Source organism: Triticum urartu, chromosome 2A, assembly GCF_056163025.1.
Source record: "Triticum urartu cultivar PI428250 chromosome 2A, HENAU_Tu73, whole genome shotgun sequence".
Taxonomy (NCBI): Eukaryota; Viridiplantae; Streptophyta; class Magnoliopsida; order Poales; family Poaceae; genus Triticum; species Triticum urartu.
Window position 1 is genome coordinate 213,913,589 of NC_141874.1, and position 27,362 is coordinate 213,940,950.

At 47.0% G+C, this 27,362-nt stretch overlaps 1 protein-coding gene and 1 long non-coding RNA gene across 2 annotated transcripts; both read left to right on the forward strand.

Annotated features, from left to right (window-relative positions):
* Nucleotides 1–2,081: 2,081 nt before the first annotated feature.
* On the forward strand, nt 2,082–24,881 carry LOC147984614 (uncharacterized). The gene is made up of 4 exons (XM_087541179.1): nt 2,082–2,375; nt 24,109–24,272; nt 24,357–24,576; nt 24,660–24,881. The coding sequence occupies exons 1-4, from the start codon at nt 2,082–2,084 to the stop codon at nt 24,879–24,881; spliced, it is 900 nt and encodes a 299-aa protein (XP_087397305.1).
* Nucleotides 24,882–25,727: 846 nt separating this feature from the next.
* Nucleotides 25,728–26,157, forward strand: LOC147984615 (uncharacterized). The gene is made up of 3 exons (XR_015615057.1): nt 25,728–25,832; nt 25,925–25,987; nt 26,078–26,157. It is a non-coding gene; the product is annotated as an uncharacterized LOC147984615 (long non-coding RNA).
* The last annotated feature ends 1,205 nt before the right edge of the window (nt 26,158–27,362 follow it).

The window sequence follows — 27,362 nt, forward strand, 5'->3', positions numbered from 1 at the left end:
AAGAATGCGAGCTTCTTCCTCTGCCATTGGGCCGATACCGCTCACGACGTCCTCAAGCGCACCGACCAGATAAGGAAGCAGCTGGGTGGGGCCCTCGTCGCTGGCGGCTAGCGGCTCCTCCAAGCCCTTCTCGTAGAGTGACCGCAGCACCGTCCGAGACCTCTCCTCGAGGAGCTCAAAGGCCGCACGGTCCTCAGCCAAGACCTTTGCCTTGGCTTCAAGCTCGGCGTTCTCCGCCTTCAGCTTCTGCTCCAGCTCCTCCAGCCGGCTGCACTCCATGGCCTACGCCTTCGCCAACTGCTCCAGCTCAGCGTCGCGATCCCTGACGGCGTCCTCTCGGGATTTCATCTTCTCCTCCTCCGCCTTGCGGCCTCGGGCTTCTTTCGCACACTCCCTCCGCACGGCCTCCAGCTCGGCCTCCAGCGATCAGCAGCAGTCCTAGGCAGCCCCGGCATCCTTCAGCGGCACCTCGCGAGCGGCCACAGCTTGGGCGGCGGCCTCCCTGTCCCTCTCGGAGTCCACAACAGCTTGGCTCAGCGTCGCCCGGATAGAAACATCGGAGTGAAGCCAGCCAGAGACCAGCTCCAGGCGCCCGGCCACCAGGTGACGGTTGGTGCCTTGAAGATCTTCTCGCAGCAGGGTCATCACAGAAAGAGCGCGCTCCAGGATGTCAGGATAGGCGGAAGAACCCGGAGACATCAATGCGGCAAAAGGAGGAGGAGGCAACATCGTCACCATGGCCTGGGATGCCAGAAGCTCCTGAGCTTTGGGGACCCCAGCGCCCGAGCCGGACGTTGGCACCTGCGGAGCCAACGGGACCATGGGGTCTGACTCCTCCCGAGGATGCTCCACCAAGCCTCGTGAGGATGATCGGGCTGGAGAAGCACGAGCGCCGTCACCGCCCTTATCCATGGAGAGGGGTGCGGCCGCAGGAGGCGATCTGGGCTCGAGCAGTACCACCTCGTCCTCCTTTCTCTTCTTCGCCGTGGGCGTCGGCCTAATTGCACAACGGGAAGCGTCAAGGACGAGCAGCAGAAGCAAGAACAAGGCAGGACAAGAACACTGACTAGTCCACAAGCCGGGGAGCCTCATAGCCTGAGGCGCAGGCACGCGGGCTCCAGGAGCAGAAGCAGGGGCAACAGATGGACCGGAAGCAGCTCCAGGCGGTGTCAGGGCAGGAGCATCGTCCCGGGAGATCAGCGCCGAGCTGCCCCTCGTCGGAACCACGGGCGGCTCCTCTCTCTTCGGGAGGACGCCAGCCTCGTCATCCTCATCAGGCAGGGTGCGGAGAATGTCGGCCTTACGCAAGGGGGTGGTCTCCCCCATACCCTTTGGGGTCGCGCTCCTCGCCCTCCTCCTCCTCTCCCCCTCCCTGCAGGAATCGCCAGAAGACACGTCCACCGGTGCCGTCGCCACCGGGACTCCAGGGGGTGCCAGCGACACCGGGCCGCGCCCGTCAAAGGTGGGCATGGCAGCCACGACCTGCGCCCCGTCCTTCTGAAGGAACAAGGTAATGTGGGCATTCGGCGGATACTCTTGGTCGTCCCCAACCAAGAGGCGGAGAGCCATAGCCAGCCCCTCCTCAGACAAGGCCTCCGGACTCAAGCGAAGCTTGTCTTCTCCACCCCAAGCGTACACAAGGGGCGCGAGCGCGCCTGGAGAGGAGCCACCCGTAGCATCAGGAATTCTCTCAGGAGCATGGCCCCCGTCAGCTTCGCCGCCTTTGCGTTGCCCGGCCTCAGGTCGATGGTCATCTTCTCTAGCACCGACTTCGCCCGGTCATCAGTAAGCTTCGCGCGGGACCATCCCTCGTCGGGCTGGGGCATCTCCGTCGGCAGCTTCAACCGCGGGTGGACACACTTGGCATCCATCATGACCCACTTGCTCCTGAAGCCTTCGGCCTTATTTCCGGCCTTCGAGATCGCGTTGGCCTTGCCGGCTGCGACGAAGTTGGCGCACCCAGAGGTGTGGCCGTCGTTGATTCGGAGGAAGAACTGGCGCAGCAGTGCCACGGACGGCATCACCCCGACATACGCCTCACAGTAGAAGGCAAAGATCGACAAGAGAAGAACGGAGTTGGGATGGAGATGGAGGGGATGCAACATGTAATGACGGAGGATGACATAGAAAAAGTCGGAGAAGGGGGGAACCAGTCCCGCGACGATGCTGCTCATAAAGAAGGGGTAGAAGGAGCTCTTCGAAGCCTCCGGCACGGCGGAGCCGGCCCGGAGCTCGGTCTTCCCTTCTCGTTGTTCTCCCCCGCCGTCAGCAGGCGCGTGGCGGCGAGGTTCTTCTCTGAGACATTGGGCGCGTACCAGGAAGGCGGCGAAACGGCCTTGGCCTTTCGGGGCGCCATTGGTCGGAAGCTCGGAAGGGTATTGAAGTAGACCTGGAGATTTTGGAAGAAGGAGCGAAAGAGGGGATCTGAAGCAAGACGAAGGAAAGCAATGAAGGCAAGTGTTGCCCGCGGCGGCCTTTTTGTCAGACGGGCAGCTGCCGAGGCAGTGTGGGGAAGCGGAGACGCCCATGTCCAATCAGTTGCCACGCGCCAACCGTGGCCGCAGGCTGTTGGGGCCCGCGGCGCTCCGCACTTCCCCTTTGGCTTCGCCTCGAAGCCAAGTCCAAGAGCGCCTTGGGCCTAGGGGATACTGTCGGTGTTCTGGGAACGGGGGTCCCTAGACTTGCCTGCCTGCGGCCCACGGCGTGGCTCCACCAGCGGCCCTGTACGGCCCATATTCACAAGCAAACACTCAAGACCCTCACGAGGGGCCAAGCCTCGCGAGGCGGACAACACAAGACCTCCTCGGGGGCAGCATCACCAGGCAGGCTCGCGAGGGGCGGAGAGATCAAGGCAAGGGATACCTCGCGAGTTTTCTGTGACACAGGCCATGACGACTGGAACCAGGCGGGCGCCAGCGCGCGCAGTGTCCTTCTTTCCTCTTTGGTGCTAAAGAGGCAAGCGCAAGCGAGGAGTCCCGAGGCATCAGGCAAAGGTTTCCATATGGGTGCAACAAGACCAAGACCAGCAGGACGGAGGTCACCATGGAGCCCAAGACGGTGTCACCACCAGAGCCTTTGGCAGGCGAAGACCACCTTTAGTTAGGATAACTTGTACTAGTTGTCTCCCTTCGAATTTGGCCGTTGTGGGATCCCTTCCCGCTCAATATTTGGGAAGAGGACCAGGGCCTCTATAAATAGGGCTAGCCACCACCATAGTCAGGGGGCTCATCTAGGACAGATTAGACTGAAGCCATTCCATCCATAGCCTCACACAAGTTCGCCAAGCACAAGAACACCTCTCCTCGGGAGGCTGTTCTTCCCTTGTAACTATTCATCCACAGCCCAAGAGGCAATCCACCACACTGGAGTAGGGTATTACACCACATCGGTGGCCCGAACCAGTATAAACTCTTGTGTCTCTTGTTCTTTGGGTTCATCGAGCTAGGCCGTGAGATCACGATGTGCGCGGCTAGAGAGGGGGGGAGAGATCTTCGTGCGCACCCCAGTGTTTGAACCTCAAGGGTTTTGCCAGAACCCGAAATCCAACATGCTTTTCTTGTGTATCCCTCATCAATCACTTCTGACGAGACACCTTCAAGTTGACAATGTAATATTGGCTGCATCTTGCATATCATTTCAAACATGTATTGCCTCTAATTTATTGAAGTGCCACTTATAATGAGACACATCTAACTTGGTAGAGTGATTTTGGTTGGATATTTCATATGGTGTCTAGATTGCATTGCTTCCAATTTGTTGAAATGCCTTCTGCTTAGCGTTTAGTGTACATATTCCATCCTCCTACAATGTGGTTGCCATACATAAAAGTTGTGTTCATCAGTATCATGCATCAACGAATTTGGAAGTGCAAATTTCATTCCTTTTTCTTGTGTGTTTACTTGACAAAGCAAAATCTAAAAGGACGAAGGCACGGAATGATGGTGGTGCTCTGGAGCAACCGAAACAGACGATCTCTGCAGATTCCCCTGCTACTCCTACTGCAGTGCAAGTTCCTAATCTCATCTCCCCTACTCCACAACCCCAGGTGCTTGCTCTAACATGGCAGTGTGATATCTGGTTGCATGTTGCATATGGTGCCTAGCTTGTATTGCTCCTAATTTGTTAAATTGCATCTCCTTAGCTTACACATTATACATGTGAATATGACACGCCTTCCCGTTTTTGGTACATACTACATCTTCCTATCACACCATGTTCTTACATCAAACTACTGTTCTTGTGTATCTTGCGTCAGTCATCAAGTTAGAGTGATATTGGTTTCATCTTTAATATGGTTTCTAGCTTGCATTGCTTCTAACTAGTTCGAACACCTTGTGCTTAGTTTACACTTTATACATAATACATGTCAATATGTCATGTCGTCCTATTTTTCATACATATTCCATCCTCCCATCATGCGGCTATCTTACATGAAAGTAGTGCTCGTCGGCATCATGCATCAATGAGTTCTGAAGAGCAAATTTTATCCTTTTCTTGTGGATTTGACTTGACATGGCAAAATCAAAAAAGAGGAAGGAAAAGAGTACGAAAGGCGATGATGGTGGTCCTCTACAGCAATGTAAACGGAGCATCTATACGGATTCTCCTTGTACTTCTAGTGCAATACAAGTTCCAAGTCTCCACTCCCCTACTCCACCATCCAAGGTGCTTGCTCTAACTTGGCAGTGTGATATCTGGTTGCATGTTGCATATGGTGTCTAGCTTGTATTGTTCCTAATTAGTGTAAACTGCATCTGCTTAGCTTACACATGATACGTGTGAATATGACACGCTTTCCTGTTTTTGGTACATACTATATCTGTCTATCACACCATGTTCTTACATGAAACTACTCTTCTTGTGTATCCTACGTCAGTCACATATGATGGGACACCTTTAAGTTGGCAGTGTGATATTGGTTTGCGTCTTGAATATGATTTCTAGCATGTAGTGCTTCTAGTTTGATGAATGCCACCTATGACGAGACAATTTTAACTTGGCAGAATGATATTGATTGCACCTTCCATATGGTGTCTAGCTTGCAGTGCTTATAATTTGTTGAAGTGCCTTTTGCTTAGTTACCACATCATAGGTGTGAATATGTCAAGCCATCCAGTTTTTCGTACATATTCCATCATCGTATCATGACTTTGCCTTTCATCAGAGTAGTGTTCGTCAGTATCAGGCATGAATGAGTTCTGAAGAGCGAATTTTATTCCTTTTTCTTATCGGTTTGACCTCACAATGCAAAATCAATAAAGCGGAAGGAAATTGGTAAGGCATTGGATGATGGTGGTCCTTTCGAGCAACTGAAATGGAGGGTCTCTACAGATTATACTCTGCCATCCTCCCAACAAGATTCGCAAGACAGCGCAAGGCTAGACAGTCAACGTAGCTGTGTAGATGATGAGCACATCTCCCCTACTCCACCATCACAGGTGCTTGCTCTAACTTGGCACTATTATATGTGGTTGCATGTTGCGTATGATGTCTAGCTTGTATTGCTTCTAACTTTGTTGAATTGCATCTGCTTACTTTACACATAATGCATGTGAATATGACACGTGTTCCTGTTTCTAGAACATACTATATCTGATCACACCATGTTCTTACATCAGACTACTGTTCTTGCATATCCCGCATCAATCACTTATGATAAGGCACCTTTAAGTCGCCACTGTGATATTGGTTGTGTCTTGCATATGATTTATAGCATGTACTGCTTCTAATTTGTTGAAACGGCAGACAGTTTGAACTTGGCAGAGTGATATTGGTTGCACCTTTCATACGGTGTCTAGCTTGCAGTGCTTCTAGTTTGTTGAAATGCCTTCTGCTTAGTTACCACATCATAGGTGTGAATATGTCACGCCATCCTGTTTCTCGTACATATTCCATCCTCGTATCATGTGTTTGCCTTTCATCCGAGTAGTGTTCGTTAGTATCATGCATGAATGAGTTCTGAAGAGCGAATTTTATTCCTTTTTCTTATCAGTTTGACTTCACAATGCAAAATCAATACAGCTGAAGGAAATTAGTCCGACAGTGGATGATGGTGGTCCTTCGGAGCAATTCGAACAGAGGGTTGCTACCTCTTGAGCACTGCGTTGGATTTCCCTTGAAGAGGAAAGGGTGATGCAGCAAAGTAGCGTAAGTATTTCCCTCAGTTTTTGAGAACCAAGGTATCAATCCAGTAGGAGACTACACGCAAATCACCTCGCACCTACACAAACAAATAAGAACCTTGCAACCAGTGCGATAAAGGGGTTGTCAATCCCTTCACGACCACTTGCAAAAGTGAGATCTGATAGAGATAATAAGATAAATATTTTTGGTATTTTTATGATATAGATTGAAAGTAAATATTGCAAAGTAAAATAGATTGGAAACTTATATGATGGAAGATAGACCCGGGGGCCATAGGTTTCACTAGTGGCTTCTCTCAAGATAGCATAAGTATTACGGTGGATAAACTAATTACTGTCGAGCAATTGATAGAAAAGTGCATAATTATGAGACTATCTAGGCATTATCATGTATATAGGCATCATGTCTACGACAAGTAGACTGAAACGATTCTGCATCTACTACTATTACTCCACAGATCGACCGCTATCCAGCATGCATCTAGAGTATTAAGTTCATAAGAATAGAGTAACGCATTAGGTAAGATGACATGATGTAGAGGGATAAACTCAAGCAATATGACATAACCCCCATATTTTTATCCTCGATGGCAACAATACAATACGTGCCTTCCTGCCCCTGCTGTCACTGGGAAAGGACACCGCAAGATTGAACCCAAAGCTAAGCACTTCTCCCATTGCAAGAAAGATCAATCTAGTAGGCCAAACCAAACTGATAATTTGAAGATACTTGCAAAGATAACAAATCATACATAAAAGATTTCAGAGAAGAATCAAATATTGTTCATAGATAATCTTAACCCACAATTCATCGGATCTCGACAAACACACTGCAAAAAGAATTACATCGAATAGATCTCCAAGAAGATCTAGGAGAACTTTGTATTGAGATCCAAAGAGAGAGAAGAAGCCATCTAGCTAATAACTATGGACCCAAAGGTCTGTGGTAAACTACTCACACATCATCGGAGAGGCTATGGTGTTGATGTAGAAGCCCTCCGTGATTGATTCCCCCTCCGGCGGAGCTCCGGTAAAGGCCCCAAGATGGGATCTCTTGGGTACAGAAGGTTGCGGCGGTGGAAATAGGGTTTCGTGGTGCTCCTGGATGTTTTGGGGGTATATGGATATATATATATAGGAGGAAGAAGTAGGTCGGTGGAGCTGTGAGGGGCCCACGAGGGTGGGGGCACACCCAGGGGGGCAAGCGCGCCTCCCTGCCTCGTGGCCTCCTCGCTCCTTTCTTGACGTCTACTCCAAGTCCCTTGGATCACGTTTGTTCCAAAAATAACTCTCCCGAAGGTTTCATTCCGTTTGGATTCCGTTTGATATTCCTTTTCTGTGAAACACTGAAATAGGCAAAAAAGAGCAATTTGCATTAGGCCTTGGGTTAGTAGGTTAGTCCCAAAAATAATATAAAAGTGTATAATAAAGCCCATTAAACATCCAAAACAGATAATATAATAGCATGGAACAATAAAAAATTATAGATACGTTGGAGACGTATCAAGCATCCCCAAGCTTAATTCCTGCTCGTCCTCGAGTAAGTAAATGATAAAAAAACAGAATTTTTGATGTGGAATGCTACCTAGCATAATTCTCAATGTAATTTTCTTTATTGTGGCATGAATACTCAGATCCGAGAGATTGAAGACAAAAGTTTAATATTGACATAAAATAATAATACTTCAACCATACTAACTAAGCAATCATGTCTTCTCAAAATAACATGGCCAAAGAAAGTTCATCCCTACAAAATCATATAGTTTGGTCATGCTCCATTTTTGTCACACAAGAATGCTCTCATCATGCACAACCCCGATTACAAGCCAAGCAATTGTTTCATACTTTAGTAATCTCAAACTTTTTTCAATTTTCACGCAATACATGAGCGTGAGCCATGGATATAGCACTATGGGTGGAATAGAATATAATGATGGGGGTTATGTGGAGAAGACAAAAAAAGAAAGTCCCACATTGACGCAGCTAATCAACGGGCTAGGGAGATTCCCATCAATTGATGTCAATGCAAGGAGTAGGGATTGCCATGCAACAGATGCACTAGAGCTATAAATGTATGAAAGCTCAACAAAAGAAACTAAGTGGGTGTGCATCCAACTTTCTTGCTCACAAATACCTAGGGCATTTGAGGAAGCCCATTGTTGGAATATACAAGCCAAGTTCTATAATGAAAAATTCCCACTAGTATATGAAAGTGACAAAACAAGAGACTCTCTATCATAAAGATCATGGTGCTACTTTGAAGCACAAGTGTGGAAAAAAGGATAGTAGCATTGTCCCTTTTTATTTCTCTTTTTTGGGGCCTTTCTTTTTTTATTTAGCCTTTCCCCTTTTTTATTTGGGACAATGCTCTATTAATGATGATCATCACACTTCTATTTATTTACAATTCAATGATTACAACTCGATACTAGAACAAAATATGACTCTATATGTATGCCTCCGGTGGTGTACCGGGAAGGGCAATGAATCAAGAGTGACATGTATGATAAATTATGCATGGTGGCTTTGCCACAAATACTATGTCAACTACATGATCATGCAAGGAAATATGACAATGATGAAGCGTGTCATAAATGAAATGGTGGAAAGTTGCATGGCAATATATCTCGAAATGGCTATGGAAATGCCATAATAGGTAGGTATGTTGGCTATTTTGAGGAAGATATAAGGAGGTTTATGTGTGATAGAGCGCATCATATCATGGGGTTTGGATGCACCGGCGAAGTTTGCACCAACTGTCAAGGTCAGAAAGGGCAATGCACGGTACCGAAGAGGCTAGCAACGATGGAAAGGTGAGAGTGCGTATAATCCATGGACTCAACATTAGTCATAAAGAACTCACATACTTATTGCAAAAATCTACAAGTCATCAAAAACCAAGCATTACGTGCATGCTCTTAGGGGGATAGATTGGTAGGAAAAGACCATCGCTCGTCCCCGACCGCCACTCATAAGGAAGACAATCAAAGAACACCTCATGTTTCAAATTTGTTACACAACGATTACCATAGGTGCATGCTATGGGACTTGCAATCTTCAACACAAGTATTTATCAATTCACAACTACTCAACTAGCACAACTCTAATATCACCATATTTATATCTCAAAACAATTATCAAGTATCAAACTTCTCATAGTATTCAATGCACCTTTTTATGAAAGTTTTTATTATACCAATCTTGGATGCCTATCATATTAGGACCAATTTTATAGCCAAAGCAAATTACCATGTTGTTATAAAGGACTCTCAAAATAATATAAGTGAAGCATGAGAGATCAATAATTTCTATAAAATAAAACCACCACTGTGCTCTAAAACATATAAGTGAAGCACTAGAGCAAAATTATCTAGCTCAAAAGATATAAGTGAAGCTTGGAGGGGATGTAATTTTTTAGTACCGCTCCCTGCGAGCTGTAGTACCATGCCGGATTTTTGCACTGACCGAAACTCAATGGAAGTAGGCACGGATGTATTTTTTTAGTACCGCTCACAAGCAGTAGTACCGCTCGCCAGCAGTAGTACCGCTACCCTTCGTGGTACTACCGCTACCCCTAGCGGTAGTACCGTGAGGACGAGCGATAGTACCGCTCCGGCGGCTCTACCAGCCTTTTGCCTCCCCGCTATTGTTTCTAAAAGGGCTTCCACCGCCCTAGTAGTAGTATCGCTCCCATGAGCGGTAGTACCACTCTGTGCGGGCTGTGAGCATAACGGTTGGATTTTTTTCCCACCTATAAAAGGGGGTCTTCTTCCATAATTTCTGTGCGGGCTGTGAGCTCGTATTCTTCCCCCATTGTTGACCTTCTTCGAGCTTGCTCACTCTCAATCCCTCCATGGATTCTTGGTAGTTTTTGAGGGAAAAGAGAGAGGAGATCTAGATCCACATTTCCACCAATCACTTTCTCCTCTATGTGAGGGGAACCCCTTGGATCTAGATCTTTGAGTTCTTGGTGTTCTCCTTCTTGTTCTTCCTCTCACTTTACTCCCTAGCATTAGTTGCTTTGGTGGGATTTGAGAGAGAAGGACTTGGGCACTCCGTGTGCCCTTGCCATTGCATTTGGTACATCGGATTAAGTTCTCCACGGTGATACGTGGAAGTTACAAGTTGAGAAGCTTATTACTCTTGGGTGCTTGGTACCCTTGAGCTTGTTCCTCTTGGGTGCTTGGGCGCCCTAGACGTTTGGTGGTGTTCGCAGCTCAATCATTGTGGTGTAAAGCTCCGGCCAAGCATCGGGGTCTCCAATTAGGTTGTAGAGATCACCCCGAGCAATTTGACGGGTACCGGTGACCGCCCCAAGGGTTTCCAAAGTGTACAGGTTCGGTGACCGCCCCCAAGGGTTGCCATTTGTACGAGTTCGGTGACCGCCCTCAAGGGTCCCTTAGTGGAATCACGACATCTTGCATTGTGCGAGGGCATGAGGAGATTACGGTGGCCCTAGTGGCTTCTTTGGGAGCATTGTGCCTCCACACCGCTCCAAATCGAGATTAGCATCCGCAAGGGTGTGAACTTCAGGATACATCATCATCTCTGCGTGCCTCGGTTATTTCTTACCCGAGCCCTTTACTTATGCGCTTTACTTTGTGATAGCCATACTGTTTCATGTCATATATCTTGCTATCACCTAGTAGTTTATCTTGCTTAGCATAAGTTGTTAGTGCACATAGGTGAGCCTAGTTGTTGTAGGTTTTGTGCTTGACATTTTAACTGCTAGGTTTATTCCGCATTTGTTCAAGCCTAAACCGTAAATATTTTAAAGCACCTATTCACCCCCTCTCTCTAGGCGACATCCACGATCTTTCATCATCTGTGAAGATTAGAAAATAACGATACCCGCCACGAGCCTCAACACTCATCGGACCACATACATCAGTATGTATTATTTCCAATAAGTCAGTTGCTCGCTCCATTGTTCCAGAGAACAGAGTCTTAGTCATCTTGCCCATGAGGCATGGTTCGCAAGCATCAAGTGATTCCAAAAGCCTATCAGCATGGAGTTTCTTCATGCGCTTTACACCAATATGACCTAAACGGCAGTGCCACAAATAAGTTGCACTATCATTATTAACCTTGCATCTTTTGGATTCAATATTGTGAATATGTATATCACTACAATCAAGATTCAACAAAAATAGACCACTCATCGAGGGTGCATGACCATAAAAGATATTACTCATATCAATAGAACAACAATTATTCTCTGATTTAAATGAATAACCATCTCGCATTAAACAAGATCTAGATATAATGTTCATGCTCAACGCTGGCACCAAATAACAATTATTTGGGTCTAAAACTAATCCCAATGGTAGATGTAGAGGTAGCGTGCCGACGGCGATCACATCGACTTTGGAACCATTTCCCACGTGCATCGTCACCTCGTCCTTAGCCAATCTTTGTTTAATCTGTAGCCCCTGTTTTGAGTTGCAAATATGAGCAACAGAACCAGTATCAAATACCCAGGCGCTATTACGAGCATTAATAAGGTACACATCAATAACATGTATATCAAATATACATTTCACTTTGCCATCCTTCTTATCCGCCAAATACTTGGGGCAGTTCCGCTTCCAGTGACCAGTCCCTTTGAAGTAGAAGCACTCAGTCTCAGGCTTAGGTCCAGACTTGGGTTTTTTCCCTTGAGCAACAACTGACTTGCTATTCTTCTTGAAGTTCCCCTTCTTCCCTTTGCCCTTTTTCTTGAAACTAGTGGTCTTGTTCACCATCAACACTTGATGCTCCTTCTTGATTTCTACCTCCGTAGCCTTTAGCATCGCGAAGAGCTCGGGAATTGTCTTTTCCATCCCTTGCATATTATAGTTCATCATGAAGCTTTTATAGCTTGGTGGTAGTGATTGAAGAACTCTGTCAATGACACTATCATCAGGAAGATTAACTCCGAGTTGAGTCAAGTGGTTATGGTACCCAGACATTCTGAGTATGTGTTCACTAACAGAACTATTCTCCTCCATTTTGCAGCTGTAGAACATGTTGGAGACTTCATATCTCTCAACTCGGGCATTAGCTTGAAATATTAACTTCAACTCCTATAACATCTCATATGCTCCATGACATTCAAAACGTCTTTGAAGTCTCAATTCTAAGCCGTAAAGCATGGCACACTAAACTATCGAGTAGTCATCAGCTTTGCTCTGCCAGACGTTCATAACATCCGGAGTTGCTCCTGCTGCGGGTCTTGAACCTAGCGGTGCTTCCAGGACGTAATTCTTTTGTGCAGGAATGAGGATAATCCTCAAGTTATGGACCCGGTCCGTGTAGTTGCTACCATCATCTTTCAACTTAGCTTTCTCTAGGAACGCATTAAAATTCAAGGGAACGGTAGCACGGGCCATTGATCTACAACAACATAGATATGCAAAAACTATCAGGTACTAAGTTCATGATAAACTAAAGTTCAATTAATCATATTACTTAAGAACTCCCACTTAGATAGACATCCCTCTAGTCATCTAAATGATCACATGATCCATATCAACTAAACATTTCCGATCATCACGTGAGATGGAGTAGTTTTCAATGGTGAACATCACTATGTTGATCATATCTACTATATGATTCACGTTCGACCTTTCGGTCTCAGTGTTCCGAGGCCATATCTGCATATGCTAGGCTCGTCAAGTTTAACCCGAGTATTTTACACGTGCAAAACCGGCTTACACCCGTTGTATGTGAACGTAGAGCTTATCACACCCGATCATCACGTGGTGTCTCAGCACGACGAACTGTAGCAACGGTGCATACTCAGGGAGAACATTTATACCTTGAAATTTAGTGAGGGGTCATCTTATAATGCTACCTTCGTACTAAGCAAAATAAGATACATAAAGGATAAACATCACATGCAATCAAAATATGTGACATGATATGGCCATCATCATCTTGTGCCTTTGATCTCCATCTCCAAAGCACCGTCATGATCTCCATTGTCACCGGCTTGATACCTTGATCTCCATCATAGCATCGTTGTCGTCTCGCCAACTATTGCTTCTACGATTATCGCTACCGCTTAGTGACAAAGTAAAGCAATTACATGGCAATTGCATTTCATACAATAAAGCGACAACCATAAGGCTCCTGCCAGTTGCGATAACTTTTACAAAACATGATCATCTCATACAACAATTTATATCTCATCATGTCTTGACCATATCACATCACAACATCCCTGCAAAAACAAGTTAGACGTCCTCTACTTTGTTGTTGCAAGTTTTATGTGGCTGCTACGGGCTTCTAGCAAGAACCATTCTTACCTACGCATCAAAACCATAACGATTTTAGTCAAGTGTGTTGTTTTAACCTTCAACAAGGACCGGCCATAGTCAAAATCGATTCAACTAAAGTTGGTGAAACAGACACCCGCCAGCCACCTGTGTGCGAAGCACGTCAGTAGTACCAGTCTCATGAACGTGGTCATGTAATGTCCATCCGGGCCGCTTCATCCAACAATACCGCTGAAACAAAGTAAGACGTTGGTGGTAAGCAGTATGACTATTATCGCCCACAACTCTTTGTGTTCTACTCGTGCATATATCATCTACGCATAGACCTGGCTCGGATGCCACTGTTGGGGAATGTAGTAATTCAAAAAATTCCTACGATCACGCAAGATCTAACTAGGAGATGCATAGCAACGAGAGGGGAGAGTGTGTCCACGTACCCTCGTAGACCAAAAGCAGAAGCGTTTAGTAACGCGGTTGATGTAGTCGACCGTCTTCACGATCCAACCGATCCAAGTACCGAACGTACCGCACCTCCGTGTTCTTCACACGTTCTGCATGATGAAGTTCCTCGAGCTCTTGATCCAATAGAGGGTTGAGGGAGAGTTCCGTCAGCACGATGGTGTGGCGACTGTGATGATGAAGTTACCGGCGCAGGGCTTCGCCTAAGCACTACAACGATATGACCGAGGTGTTAAACTGTGGAGGGGGGCACCACACATGGCTAAGAGATTGTCTGTTGTGCTTTGGGGTGCCCCTGGCGACGTATATAAAGGAGGGGGAGAGAGGCCGGCGGCCAGGAGGGGCGCGCCATGGGGTTTCTACTTGGACTCCTAGTCCAAGTAGGATTCGGTCCCCCCTTTTCCTTTCTTCCACCGGAGGGAATAGGAGGGAGAGGGAGAGGGAAAGGGAAGGGGGTGCCGCCCCCTCCTCCTTCTCCAATACAGACTCCCAAGGAGGGGGCGCGCAACCACCTCCCGTGGGCTTCCCTCTCTCTCCCTTAGGCCCATGTTGGCCCAATACTTCACCGGGGGGTTCCGGTAAGTGATGTCTACTACACAACCTTCTTCTTGTAGACGTTGTTGGGCCTCCAAGTGCAGAGGTTTGTAGGACAGTAGCAAATTTCCCTCAAGTGGATTACCTAATGTTTATCAATCCGTAGGAGGCGTAGGATGAAGATGGTCTCTCTCAAGCAACCCTGCAGCCAAATAACAGAGTCTCTTGTGTCCCCAACACACCCAATACAATAGTAAATTGTATAGGTGCACTAGTTCGGCGAAGAGATGGTGATACAAGTGGTATATGGATGGTAGATAAAGGTTTTTGTAATCTGAAATATAAAAACAGCAAGGTAACTAATGATAAAAGTGAGCACAAACGGTATTGCAATGCTAGGAAACAAGGCCTAGGGTTCATACTTTCAGTAGTGCAAGTTCTCTCAACAATAATAACATAATTGGATCATATAGCTATCTCTCAACATGCAACAAAGAGTCACTCCAGAGTCACCAATAGCGGAGAACAAACGAAGAGATTATGGTAGGGTATGAAACCACCTCAAAGTTATTCTTTCCAATCAATCCGTTGGGCTATTCCTATAAGTGTCACAAATAGCCCTAGAGTTCGTACTAGAATAACACCTTAAGACACAAATCAACCAAAACCCTAATGTCACCCAGATACTCCAATGTCACCTCAAGTATCCTTGGGTATGATTATACGATATGCATCACACAATCTCAGATTCATCTATGCAACCAACACATAGAACCACAAAGAGTGCCCCAAAGTTTCTACCGGAGAGTCAAGACGAAAACGTGTGCCAACCCCTATGCATAGATTCCCAAGGTCACGGAACCCGCAAGTTGATCATCAAAACATACATCAAGTGGATCATAGAATACCCCATTGTCACCACAGGTATCCCATGCAAGACATACATCAAGTGTTCTCAAATCCTTAAAACTCAATTTGATAAGATAACTTCAAAGGGAAAACTCAATCCATTACAAGAGAGTAGAGGGGGAGAAACATCATAGGATCCAAATATAATAGCAAAGCTCGCGATACATCAAGATCGTATCACCTCAAGAACACTAGAGAGAGAGATCAAACACAGAGCTACTGGTACATACCCTCAGTCCCAAGGGAGAACTACTCCCTCCTCGTCATGGAGAGCACCGGGATGATGAAGATGGCCACCGAAGAGGGATTACCCCCTCCGGCAGGGTGCCGGAATGGGTCTAGATTGGTTTTCGGTGGCCACGGAGGCTTCTGGCGGCAGAACTCTCGATCTATTGTGCTCCCCGAAGTTTTTAGGGTATATGGGTATATATGGGAGGAAGAAGTACGTCGGTGGACCTCCGGGCTGTCCATAAGGCAGGGGGCGCGCCCAGGGGGGTGGGCGCGCCCCCCACCCTCATGGGCATCCCGAGACTCTCCTGGTCCATCTCTGATACGCTGTGGGCTTCTTCTGGTCCAAAAATAAGTTCCGTGAAGTTTCAGGTCAATTGGACTCCGTTTGATTTTCCTTTTCTACGATACTCTAAAACAAGGAAAAAACAGAAACTGGCACTGGGTTCTGGGTTAATAGGTTTGTCCCAAAAAAATATAGAAGTGCATAATAAAGCCCATAAACATCCAAAACATATAATATAATAGCATGGAACAATCAAAAATTATAGATACGTTGGAGACCTATCAGCATCCCGAAGCTTAATTCCTGCTCGTCCTCGAGTAGGTAAATGATAAAAACAGAATTTTTGATGTGGAATGCTACCTAACATATTCATCATGTATTTCTCTTTATTGTGGCAAGAATATTTAGATCCATAAGATTCAAGACAAAAGTTTAATCTTGACATAAAAATAATAATACTTCAAGCACACTAACCAAGTAATCATGTCTTCTCAAAATAACATGGCCAAAGAAAGCTATCCCTACAAAATCATATAGTCTGGCTATGCTCTATCTTCACCACACAAAATATTTAAATCATGCACAACCCCGATGACAAGCCAAGCAATTGTTTCATACTTTTGATGTTCTCTAACCTTTTCAATCTTCACGCAATACATGAGCGTGAGCCATGGACATAGCACTATAGGTGGAATAGAATGGTGGTTGTGGAGTAGACAAAAAGGAGAAGATAGTCTTACATCAACTAGGCGTATCAATGGGCTATGGAGATGCCCATCAATAGATATCAATGTGAGTGAATAGGGATTGCCATGCAACGGATGCACTAGAGCTATAAGTGTATGAAATCTCAATAAAAGAAACTAGTGGGTGTGGATCCAACTCGCTTGCTCACGAAGACCTAGGCATTTTGAGGAAGCCCATCATTGGAATATACAAGCCAAGTTCTGTAATGAAATATTCCCACTAGTATATGAAAGTGACAACATAGGAGACTCTCTATCATGAAGATCATGGTGCTACTTTGAAGCACACGTGTGGTAAAAGGATAGTAGCATTGCCCCTTCTCTCTTTGTCTCTCTTTTTTTTAATTTGGGCCTTTTCTCTTTTTTTATGGCCTCTTTTTTTATTTTTTTATTTGGGCTTCTTTGGCCTCTTTTATTTATTTATTTTCGTCCGGAGTCTCATCCCGACTTGTGGGGAATCATAGTCTCCATCATCCTTTCCTCACTGGGACAATGCTCTAATAATGATGATCATCACACTTTTATTTACTTACAACTCAAGAATTACAACTCGATACTTAGAACAAGATATGACTCTATATGAATGCCTCCGGCGGTGTACCGGGATGTGCAATGATTCATGAGTGACATGTATGAAAGAATTATGAACGGTGGCTTTGCCACAAATACAGTGTCAACTACATGATCATGCATAGCAATATGACAATGATGAAGCGTGTCATAATAAAGGAATCACTACTGGAATCGGCTCATTTGCCATCTGCCAGCTCTTTGCTGTCAGCTAGCGGACGGCAAAGAAGCTCTTTGCCATCAGCTACCCAAAAGCAGACGGCAAAGAAATGGCAAACGGCAAAGAAGCTCTTTGCCGTCCGCGAGCTCTTTGCCGTCTGCCAGCAGACGGCAAAGAATCTTTGCCGTCCGCTGGCAGACGGAAAAGAGAGAGGTGGCCCCCACCCCCCGCCCGTTTGGAAAAAACTTAACGGCCCACCTCTTTGCCGTCTGCTAGCAGACGGCAAAGAGGCAAAAGGGCGGACGGTAAAGAGAGGCGGACGGCAAAGAGGACACTACCTAACGGCCCGTACCCCCCCCCCCGCCCGTTACTCTCTGTTCTCTCCTCGCCGACGCGCCCCGCCACCACTTCCCACCCCACCGCCACCGCCGCCGCCCGCCGCGCGCCATCGCCCCACCACCCGTCGCCCCCGCCGCCCCGTCGCCCCACCGCCCCAGCCCCCCGCCGCCCCACCGCCCCATCGCCCCCCGCCCCGGCGCCCCGGCCCCCCGCCGCCCCGCGGCCCACCGCCCCGGGCCCGCCCCCCGCCGCCCCAGGCCGCCCCCGCGCCCCGGTCAGCTCCTCCACCGGGGGCCTCCTCCACCGGCCCTGCCCCAGGTGAGCCCCCCTCCTTTTTTTTTTTTCTGTTTTTTCTGTTTTTTCCTTTTTAGTTTTAGTTTAGATTTAGTTTTAGTTTTAGTTTTAGGTTTAGTTTTAGTTTAGTTTTAGGTTTAGATTTAGTTTTTTTTTTCCTTTTTTTCTGTTTTATTAGTTTTAGGTTTATGTTTAGTTTAGATTTAGTTTTAGTTTTAGTTTTAGGTTTAGTTTTAGGTTTAGTTTAGTTTGAGGAAAGAAGAAGAAGAAGAGAAAAAGAGGAGAGGAGGAGAAGAAGAAGAGGAAAAAGGAAAGGAAGAAGAAGAAGAGGAGGAGGAGGAGAAGAAAAAAGAAGAAGAGGAAGAAGAAGAAGAAAAAAGAGGAGAGGAGGAGAAGAAGAAGAGGAAAAAGGAAAGGAGGAAGAAGAAGAAGAAGAAGAAGAAGGAAAAAAAGGAAGAATAGGAAGAAGAAGAAAAGGAAAAAAGAGGAAAAAAACCCCGACCCGACACGGCACCCCGACCCGACACGGCACGCCGACCCCGACCCGGCACCCCGACACGACACCCCGACCCCTAGACCCCGACACTGACACGACACCCCGACACCGACACCCTGACACCACACCCACCCTTACCCCGACACCGACACGGCACCCCGACCCCGACCCGGCACCCCGACCAGACACCCCGACCCTGAGACCCCGACCCCGAGCCTGACCCGACACCCCGACCCCGAGACCCCGACCCCGACCCGGCACCCAACCCGACACCCCGACCCCGAGACCCCGACCCCGGGCCTGACCCGACACCCCGACCCCGACACCGACACGGCACCCCGACCCCGACCCGGCACCCTGACCCGACACCCCGACCCCGAGACCCCGACCCCGACCCCGACACCCCGACCCCGGGCCTGACCCGACACCCCGACCCCGACACCTCGACCCGACCCCGACCCCGACCCCGACACCCCGACCCCGACCCCGACACCCCGACCCCCCAAGCCTGACCCGACACCCCGACCCCGAGCCTGACCCGACACCCTGACCCCAACACCGCACCCCGACCCCGAAACAACACCCCGACACCGACACGGCACTACCCCGACATCGACACGACACCCCGACCCCCCGACCCCGAAACAGCACCCCGACCCCGACACGGCACCCCGACACCGACAGGACACCCCGACCACCGACACCTCCCGAAAAGGTGTTCTTTGGCCTTCCAGAGGCCGACGGGGTCATATATTTGTGAATTATTAGTTAGGTCATATATTTTTCGATTTTGTTATGAAAAACATCATAAATAATTGTGTTGATCGTGTAGTTTTAAATGTGCAGTTGTTTCATCGCTGCGAGGTTTGGTGTTCGACGACCTCGCCGTGCGTTTGACGAGCTCTGCCCCTTCGTTCGTGGGTGAGCACAAATGACAAGTCCTCCTCCCCCATTAATTATTTGATCTATTCCGATGAAACTTGATAGCTAGCTATATATGTGTCTTGAATCATCAGTATGCGTAACCAATATGTGTCTCCCGTTCGAAAGCGTCATAGTTATAAATATGCATGCATTTGCATATTTATAACCTTGATTCTTTCGAATTGTCCAACGCTATCCATGGACAGCCCGAGTATGTGTAGATTGGGTTCGTTTTCCCATATGCTTTGCTCCGGATCCGACGCATATATTTCGTCAGTGCCTCCCCTGTTGTTCTCCGGGTACACATCCTCTCTGTTTATTGCAGAGACGTGTATCAGGAGAACAGCGGGGAGGTGCTGCCGAAATTTTGCGTCGGATCTGGAGCATAGCATGGGAAAATGAACCCAATCTACACATACACGGGTGGGATTAGGACCTATCATTACCTATTAGAGTGTAGGTTGCATGGACGTAATAACATTGACAAAGTAGATCAACTAATGAATATATACATGGTGAATTACATATATAATTGTTGTGTGTCCAGTAGCTCTGAAAGTCAAGATGAGTGACCGTGCTTGGATGTATACCGGTCACACTGGTCAGAATAAATGGAGCGCTGAATGGTTCACAAAAACTAAGGGGTTTGTGCAAGCCGCATTTGCAAATGGCCAAAAGAAAACCTGGTGCCCCTGTTTCCGGTGCGGCAATTGGGAAAAGAAGACAGAGGCTGAAATGGGCAAACACCTGCAGAAGAGTGGTTTTACGCCCGATTATACGGTGTGGACATTTCATGGTGAGTCTGCCCAACGTGACCGAGCTGAGGTGGATCGTCGTCGCACCGACGAGCATGGTACCGGGATGGAAAACATGGTGCAAGGCTATGATGATGCTCGGGATTCGGACGAGGAGATGGAGGAATCTGCAAAGGCCTTCAATGAAATGTTGGAGTCTTCGAAACGTCCGCTCCACGAGCACACTGAGCTTTGTCAGTTGGATGCCATCTCACAAGTAATGGCTCTAAAGGCTCAGTTCAACTTGGGCAGAGAATGCTATGACGCAATTATGACAATATTTGGACGCTTTCTACCCAAAGGCCATGTAATGCCTGCAAACCTGTACCAGTCGGACAAAATCCTCTGTGCACTGAAGATGCCCTATGAGAAGATACATGCCTATGAGAAAGGATGTGCCTTATTTAGGCTTGACTATGCGGACTTGAACTATTGTCCCATTTGCAAGTCTTCCAGGTATATTGTGGTAGACAACGGTATGGGTGAGAAGACACAGACCAAAATCCTCGTTAGTGTTCTTCGGTATATGCCAACCGTACCAAGACTTCAACGTCTTTTCATGGTCGAAGAGACGGCTAGACAGATGACATGGCACAAAACAGGCAAAAGAACCGAACTAGATGCAGATGGGAATCTGATGATGGTACACACATCGGATGGTGTTGCGTGGAAAAAGTTTGATGAATTACATGCTGACAAAGCGGCAGATCCGAGGCATCCTCGAGTCGGCATCAGCACGGATGGGTTCAGTGTGTTTGGTATGACGGCAGCCCAATACAGTTGTTGGCCCGTATTTGTCTTTCCACTCAATCTCCCCCCCGGACAGATTATGCAAAGAAAGAACATTTTCCTGACGTTGATAATTCCAGGACCCAACTATCCGGGCAAAAATATGAATGTGTACATGTAGCCGCTTAAGGACGAATTGCAAGAAGCCTGGGATAATGGGTTCAAGACATACGACGCCTTTAGCAAACGGAACTTCATAATGCGTGTCTGGTACATGTACTCGACGCATGACTTGCCGGCGTATGCGCTATTCGTTGGCTGGTGTGTGCATGGAAGGTTCCCATGCCCCACATGCAAGGGAGCTCTTGAGTTTCGTTGGCTTCAGGCCGGTCGCAAGTTTTCTTGCTTCGACATGCATAGACAGTTCCTGGATCCTCGCCATAATTTCAGGAAAGACAAGAAGAACTTCATCAGGGGTAGAGTTGTCAAAAACTCTGCACCACCTGCATTGACAGGCCAACAGACCCTGGATCAGTTAAACGCTCTCGAGGCAGATCCACAACGTCCAGGGTACTTCAAGGGGTATAATACTAAGCACGCGTGGACTCACAAAACATGCTTATGGAATCTGCCTTACTTCAAAGACCTCCTTTGCCCACACAACATCGACGTGATGCACACTGAGAAGAATATCGCCGAGGCACTTTTTGGTACATTGTTCGGCATAGATGGGAAGTCAAAGGATAATACTAAGGCTAGAGTCGATCTGGAGGCGCTATGTGATAGGCCGTTACAAAACATGAAAGAACCGAAAGGAAAGCAAAATTGGACGAAGCCAAAGGCATGGTTCAATCTTGGAAGGCCAGCTATGAGGGAAATTCTCTTGTGGGTGCAACAGCAGTTGATGTTCCCCGATGGGTATGCGGCGAATCTAAAGAGGGGAATCTTGATAAACTGAAGATATTTGGTCTCAAGAGTCATGATTGGCACATATGGATTGAGCGGGTAATGCCGGTGATGTTGCGTGGCTTCATCCCTGAGGATGAATGGCTAGTACTGGCAGAACTTAGCTATTTCTTCTGTGTTCTTTGTGCGAAAGAACTATCGCCTGGCGTGCTAGAAGAAATGGAAGAGTTGGCGCCGGAGTTGATCTGCAAGTTAGAGAAGATCTTTCCACCGGGCTTCTTTAATCCAATGCAGCATTTGATTTTGCATCTCCCGACCGAGGCAAGATTGGGGGGCCCGTGCAAAATCGTTGGTGCTACCCAACTGAGAGGATGCAGAAGACGCTTCGAGAAAAATGTAAAAATAAACGTAGAATTGAAGCATCGATGGCTGAGGCATTCATCACAGAGGAGGCGGCAAACTTCGTAACAGCACACTACGAAGCCAAAAATCGTCATTTGCATAATCCGAAGCCTCGGTACAATGCTGATGAGCCTAAAAAGGGTGGATCCAACCTCAGCCTATTCAAAGGGAATCTCGCACCAGCTAGTGTTTCACATCCAGTATCTTTGGATAACGAAGAATGGCGGACCATTTTGTTGTATATCTTCAACAACCTGATAGAAGTGCGGCCGTACATCGAGTAAGTTCTCGGTACATTGTTTCGCAACTTCTATTTCCTTTGAACTACTCTTATTCCTGGATATGTCATACAGTCGATACGTCGCCATATTCTCGTATGGAGCGGAGATCCAAAAGGATTCCGTCGAAGAGTATGAGCTTCTCGCAAAGCAAGGAGGTGGCTATCCCGGTTTCATCTCTTGGTTCAAACAAACGGTAATTTCTATTAGACAATTTCATTTCATTCGCTAATTTGTGCATAATGCAACAATCCTTTCATATTAAACTTGTAGGCTAATTCAGAGTCTATGGACGCCGAATTGAGACAAGTCGCTAATGGTTTTGACTATAAGGTCCGTTCATTTGACAAGTACGACATCAACGGGTATCGCTTTTGTACCTATGGCAAAGAGCTATCTATGGCCGACCGAAAGTCTACAAATTGTTGTGTATCTGCTATCGGCGAAGGAGGTACCGAGTATTATGGGAGAGTTGAAGCAATTTATGAACTTCTGTTCTATGGTGAAAACCCACCGAATGTCGTAGTCTTGAAATGTTATTGGTTTCAGCCGAAGGAGACTAGAAGGACTCATGAACATATAGGGCTAGTTGAAATCAACCAAAGCACTCATTTAGATGTTCCCGATGTCTATATTATGGCTCAACAGGCGACCCAAGTATTCTATCTACCGTGGGCCTGCCAAACTAATCCAAATCTGAAAGGTTGGGATGTCGTTTATGAAGTGCCGCCACGTGCTAGACTTTCTCCCCCAAAGGAAGAGGATTATGAACCTCACATTAACCCAGACACATATGAAGGAGAATTCTTCCAAGAGACACGTCTTTCCAAAAAGCGTTTCAAGAACCACTATACTTCACCCCAAAACATTGAAGTAGACAGCGACAATGAATCCGACATCACCCCAGAGGAGGAACAAGAAGAGCCGGAACAAGAAGAGGTTACTGCTGCGGATGACCTGTCAATGCTTGACCGATTACGTCAAGGTGGCCTTGCACATGTTGATGCCATTGAACCCTATGAGCCCATCATTGATTATAGTGATGATGATGATTATGCATTTATTGATGATACTGATCGAGATTATTAGTAGTGTCAGGTATTCAATTTTTTTATGTTGTACTTGATGATGATACACTTAAGTGATATACATATTATTATTCATGTCGGTACTTTTTTTATGTTGTACTAATTTCGTTTATTCTTTGTCATGGCAGGTGTTGAAAGATGGTGGGCGCTGGTCGGGAGCGCGCCGAGGCCCCTTCTTCGTCGGTGCGTGGTGCGAGGTCTTCCATTCCACACGCACCTCTCCGCCGAGCGTTGCTGGACAGTATGGCGACACCGTCGGGCCCTTCTTCGTCGACCGCGGTGCCCAGCAGGGGACGAGGTAAGAAGAAGAGAGGAGCTGGAGCACGTGGTCGCGGGAGAGGACGTACGGTGACTGCTAGGGCGCCTTCCTCGCCGCCACCCCCAGCTGTTTCACCCGAGCACGTGACTGCTAGGGTGGACTCGTCTGAGGAGGAGGCTGCACGGACTCCGGTCCACGAGCCTCTGGTCCACGAGTCTTCGGCCCACGAGCCTCGGGTCGACAGGCCTTCGGCCCACGAGACCCCGGAGGAGCACACGTCTGGATGGGGTACCTGGCCGGGTCAGCCTGAGCATGGCGGGGAGCCGAGTGGCCAGGCTGATGATGGCGGGGAGCCGACTGATGAGGAGGGGGAGGAGGGGGGCAACGTCTACCAGCGTGGTGCTACACGGCTCCCGTCCGTGCCGGTGACCCGCGAGCAGAGGTGGTTGATTTTCCCTGATGGGGAGAGGTACGTAAGTGCATTTAATATTTTTGTACCTTCTGCATTCATGTTTCTTCAAATAACTAATGCGTTGGCCTTGTCATGCTACAGGGGTTGGGACCACCATCATAGTGTCCGCCGGCCCAACTCCGTCCTTGGAGTTCTTTGCCGGCAAAACTTCCCGGGGTTTGTCACGTTGCCTGGTGAGGGTCGGCTTCCAGAGCTTGGATTGAGCTGGGAGCACTACGTGGCTGCCCCGGCCCCGCCGGATGAGATTATCGACGGTGTCGTGTGCGACACGAGGGCAGACATGGTGATCAGAAAGTTCTGGGTAATTTCTCCTTTACACATTTAAAAATCTTCAACTAGCTAGTTATTAATTGTACTAATCAATATTGTCTCATTTGATTGCAGACATTCTACAGGTGTGAGGAGGGATACGAGGAGGACGCGGCACATGTTATCGAGTACGTCTGCAAGCGCCTACTCCAGAACTTACGGCACGAGGCTCGGGTGCAGGCTGTTCGAGACTACTATGCCTTGCGTGGTATCAAGAAGACCAAGCCGGCGTGCCGCGATAAGTTCCTGAGTAAGGAGCAGTACATGAAGGTAATTCTTAAGGCCTTCTCTACTTAAGTTCCTTCATTTAGTAATTCTTAGCCGTAGCACTCAAGTTTCTATTTGCTAACTTAGGCACCTCCGAGATGGTGTGCGGATCGGATGGATTGTTGGGAGGTGTTGGTCGATGAGTGGTGCTCAAAACAATGGCTAGCCCTCCACAACGAGGCCAAGGACAAACATGCCCAAATGGAAGGTGTGCCACACCATCAAGGCAGCTCCAACTTATATCAGTTCGGGCGCAACTGGGTATGTGGTTTGCTTCATGATTCATGCAATTCATTCATCATGCTAGCTTGAGCCCTTTAATTACTAATTTTCATTTTTCTCTCTCTTTCAGTACGCTACAATAAGGCGGATAAGGTGCCAGAGGTGTACGACCTGTATGCCATGGCCCACACTGCCTCTTTCAAGAAAGTCAAGGCTTTCTCTCAGTCTGACCTCGATGATGCAAACAACTTCACCAACATCTCCTCCCACAACAAGCTCGTGAGATATAGAGATGAGGGGAAGGCGAGGAAAGGGGAGGACTTTAACCCGAGCTAGGGTCCCATTGATCCAGAGCTGGTGATGATATCTGGTGGCGGGAGGTCCCATGGCTCCATAGCCATTGGAGATGGACTTATCCGTTGTCCTAGCACTCTCCCGGAGATCAAGGCGCGCCAGTCGAGCTCCGCTCCTGAGATAAGGCCTCGTGAACGGCCAGTGCAACTCGCCATCAAGGTTAGTGATACGTACTCAGTTATCTTTCTCCATTAATTACATTGTGTGCGCTTCCATCAATGATTACAAATGGTCATGTGAGTGGTGTTGCAGGATGCTATACAGAGTGAGAGAGATAGAACGGAGAAACTTCTGGTGGAGGCGGCGGAGAGGCAGCGGGAGTTGGAGGAGAGGACGACAAAGATGATGGAGGAGGAGAGGGCACGGAATGACATGCAGGCAAGGGCCATGTACGAGCTCCTTGTGGTAAGTTTCTTCTGCAGATTAGCCAAAACATTCATGTAGTGTTTGTCTCATTACTAACTAGTATGACTGAGTCGTCAAAACCAAATATGCAGTCTGTGTGCGAGAAGACAGGTCAGACCGCTCCGCCGATGCCAGTGATTGCTCCTGGGACCACGGTGAGTTTTATTTGAATGGACATTACTTGCTAGTCTTAACATTTGAGTGTCATCATGCTAACAAGACATTGGAAATGATCTTTGCTGCAGCGTAACTCCAGACAAGCATCGCACGATCCTTCTCCATCTACCGACACGAGCCACCCCGCTCCTACACCTCCTGGATCTTGGTAAGTTTATCTAGTGTTTTGCTTAACACATGCATAAAGACCTAGACTTAGCTTTATTTCCTCCAATGCTTACCATAATGACCTAGACTTAGCTTCTTCTCCTCCAAAATGACTTAATAAGCTTACTGACCTCCAAAACCATCCATTTTACCTAAGTTAGCTCTAAAACGATCTGTACTTAGCTTACTTATGTCAAAAATTGCATAATTAGCTTAGTTAGCTCATAGACGATCCATTTTACCTAAGTTAGCTCTAAAATGACCCATTTTACCTAGGTTAGCTTATAAATGATCCAGTTCATCCAAGTTAGCTCAAAAATGACCCATTTTACCTAGATTAGCTCCTAAATGGTCCATTTTACCTACGTTAGCTTTAAAATGACCCATTTCACCTAGGTTAACTCCAAAATGACCCATCTTACCTAGGTTATCTCATAAACGATCCATTTCAACTAATTTAGCTCATAAACGATCCATTTCACCAAGTTAGCTAAAAAACGATCCATTTCACCTAAATTAGCTCTTAAATGATCCATTTCACCTAAGTTAGCTCAAAAAGATCCATTTCAACTAATTAGCTCATAAATGATCCATTTCACCTAAGTTAGCTCAAAAACGATCCATTTCAACTAAGTTAGCTCATAAATGATCCATTTCACCTAAGTTAGCTAAAAACGATCCATTTGACCTTAGTTACCTCAAAAACGATCCATTTGACCTTAGTTAGCTCATAAACGACCCATTTCAACTAAGTTAGCTCATAAATGGTCCATTTCACCTTAGCTAGCTCATAAACGACCCATTTCAACTTAGTTAGCTCATATATGATCCATTTCACGTAAGTTAGCTCATAAATGACATATTCTTCTTGTTCTAGTCTTCTTCTTGTTCTACTCTTCTTGTTCTAGTCTTCTTCTTGTTCTACTCTTCTTCTTGTTCTACTCTTCTTCTTGTTCTACTCTTCTTGTTCTAACTTTCTTATTTTTCATTTTGCAGATTTCATTCACTTGACGAAAGCTTGCATAGATGGAGTGCTCCTTATCCCTTTCTCTGTTTCTTTTGTATCGTTGAACTATGCATGTATCGTTGGATGAAACTATTGTAATATATATGGTTGGATGCCTCTATGTTGAACTTGTTATGTATGATGGAACTATGCATGTAATATATATGGTTGGATGATGAAGTTATGTGTTGGATATCTTA

Bases quoted from the DNA above. Each gene is read 5' to 3' on its own strand.
- LOC147984614 (XM_087541179.1), top strand. From the start codon at position 2,082: ATGGAGATGGAGGGGATGCAACATGTAATGACGGAGGATGACATAGAA. The intron at 24,273-24,356 runs GTACGTAAGTGC...GTCATGCTACAG, and splicing joins ATTTTCCCTGATGGGGAGAG to GGGTTGGGACCACCATCATA. The intron at 24,577-24,659 runs GTAATTTCTCCT...ATTTGATTGCAG, and splicing joins TGGTGATCAGAAAGTTCTGG to ACATTCTACAGGTGTGAGGA.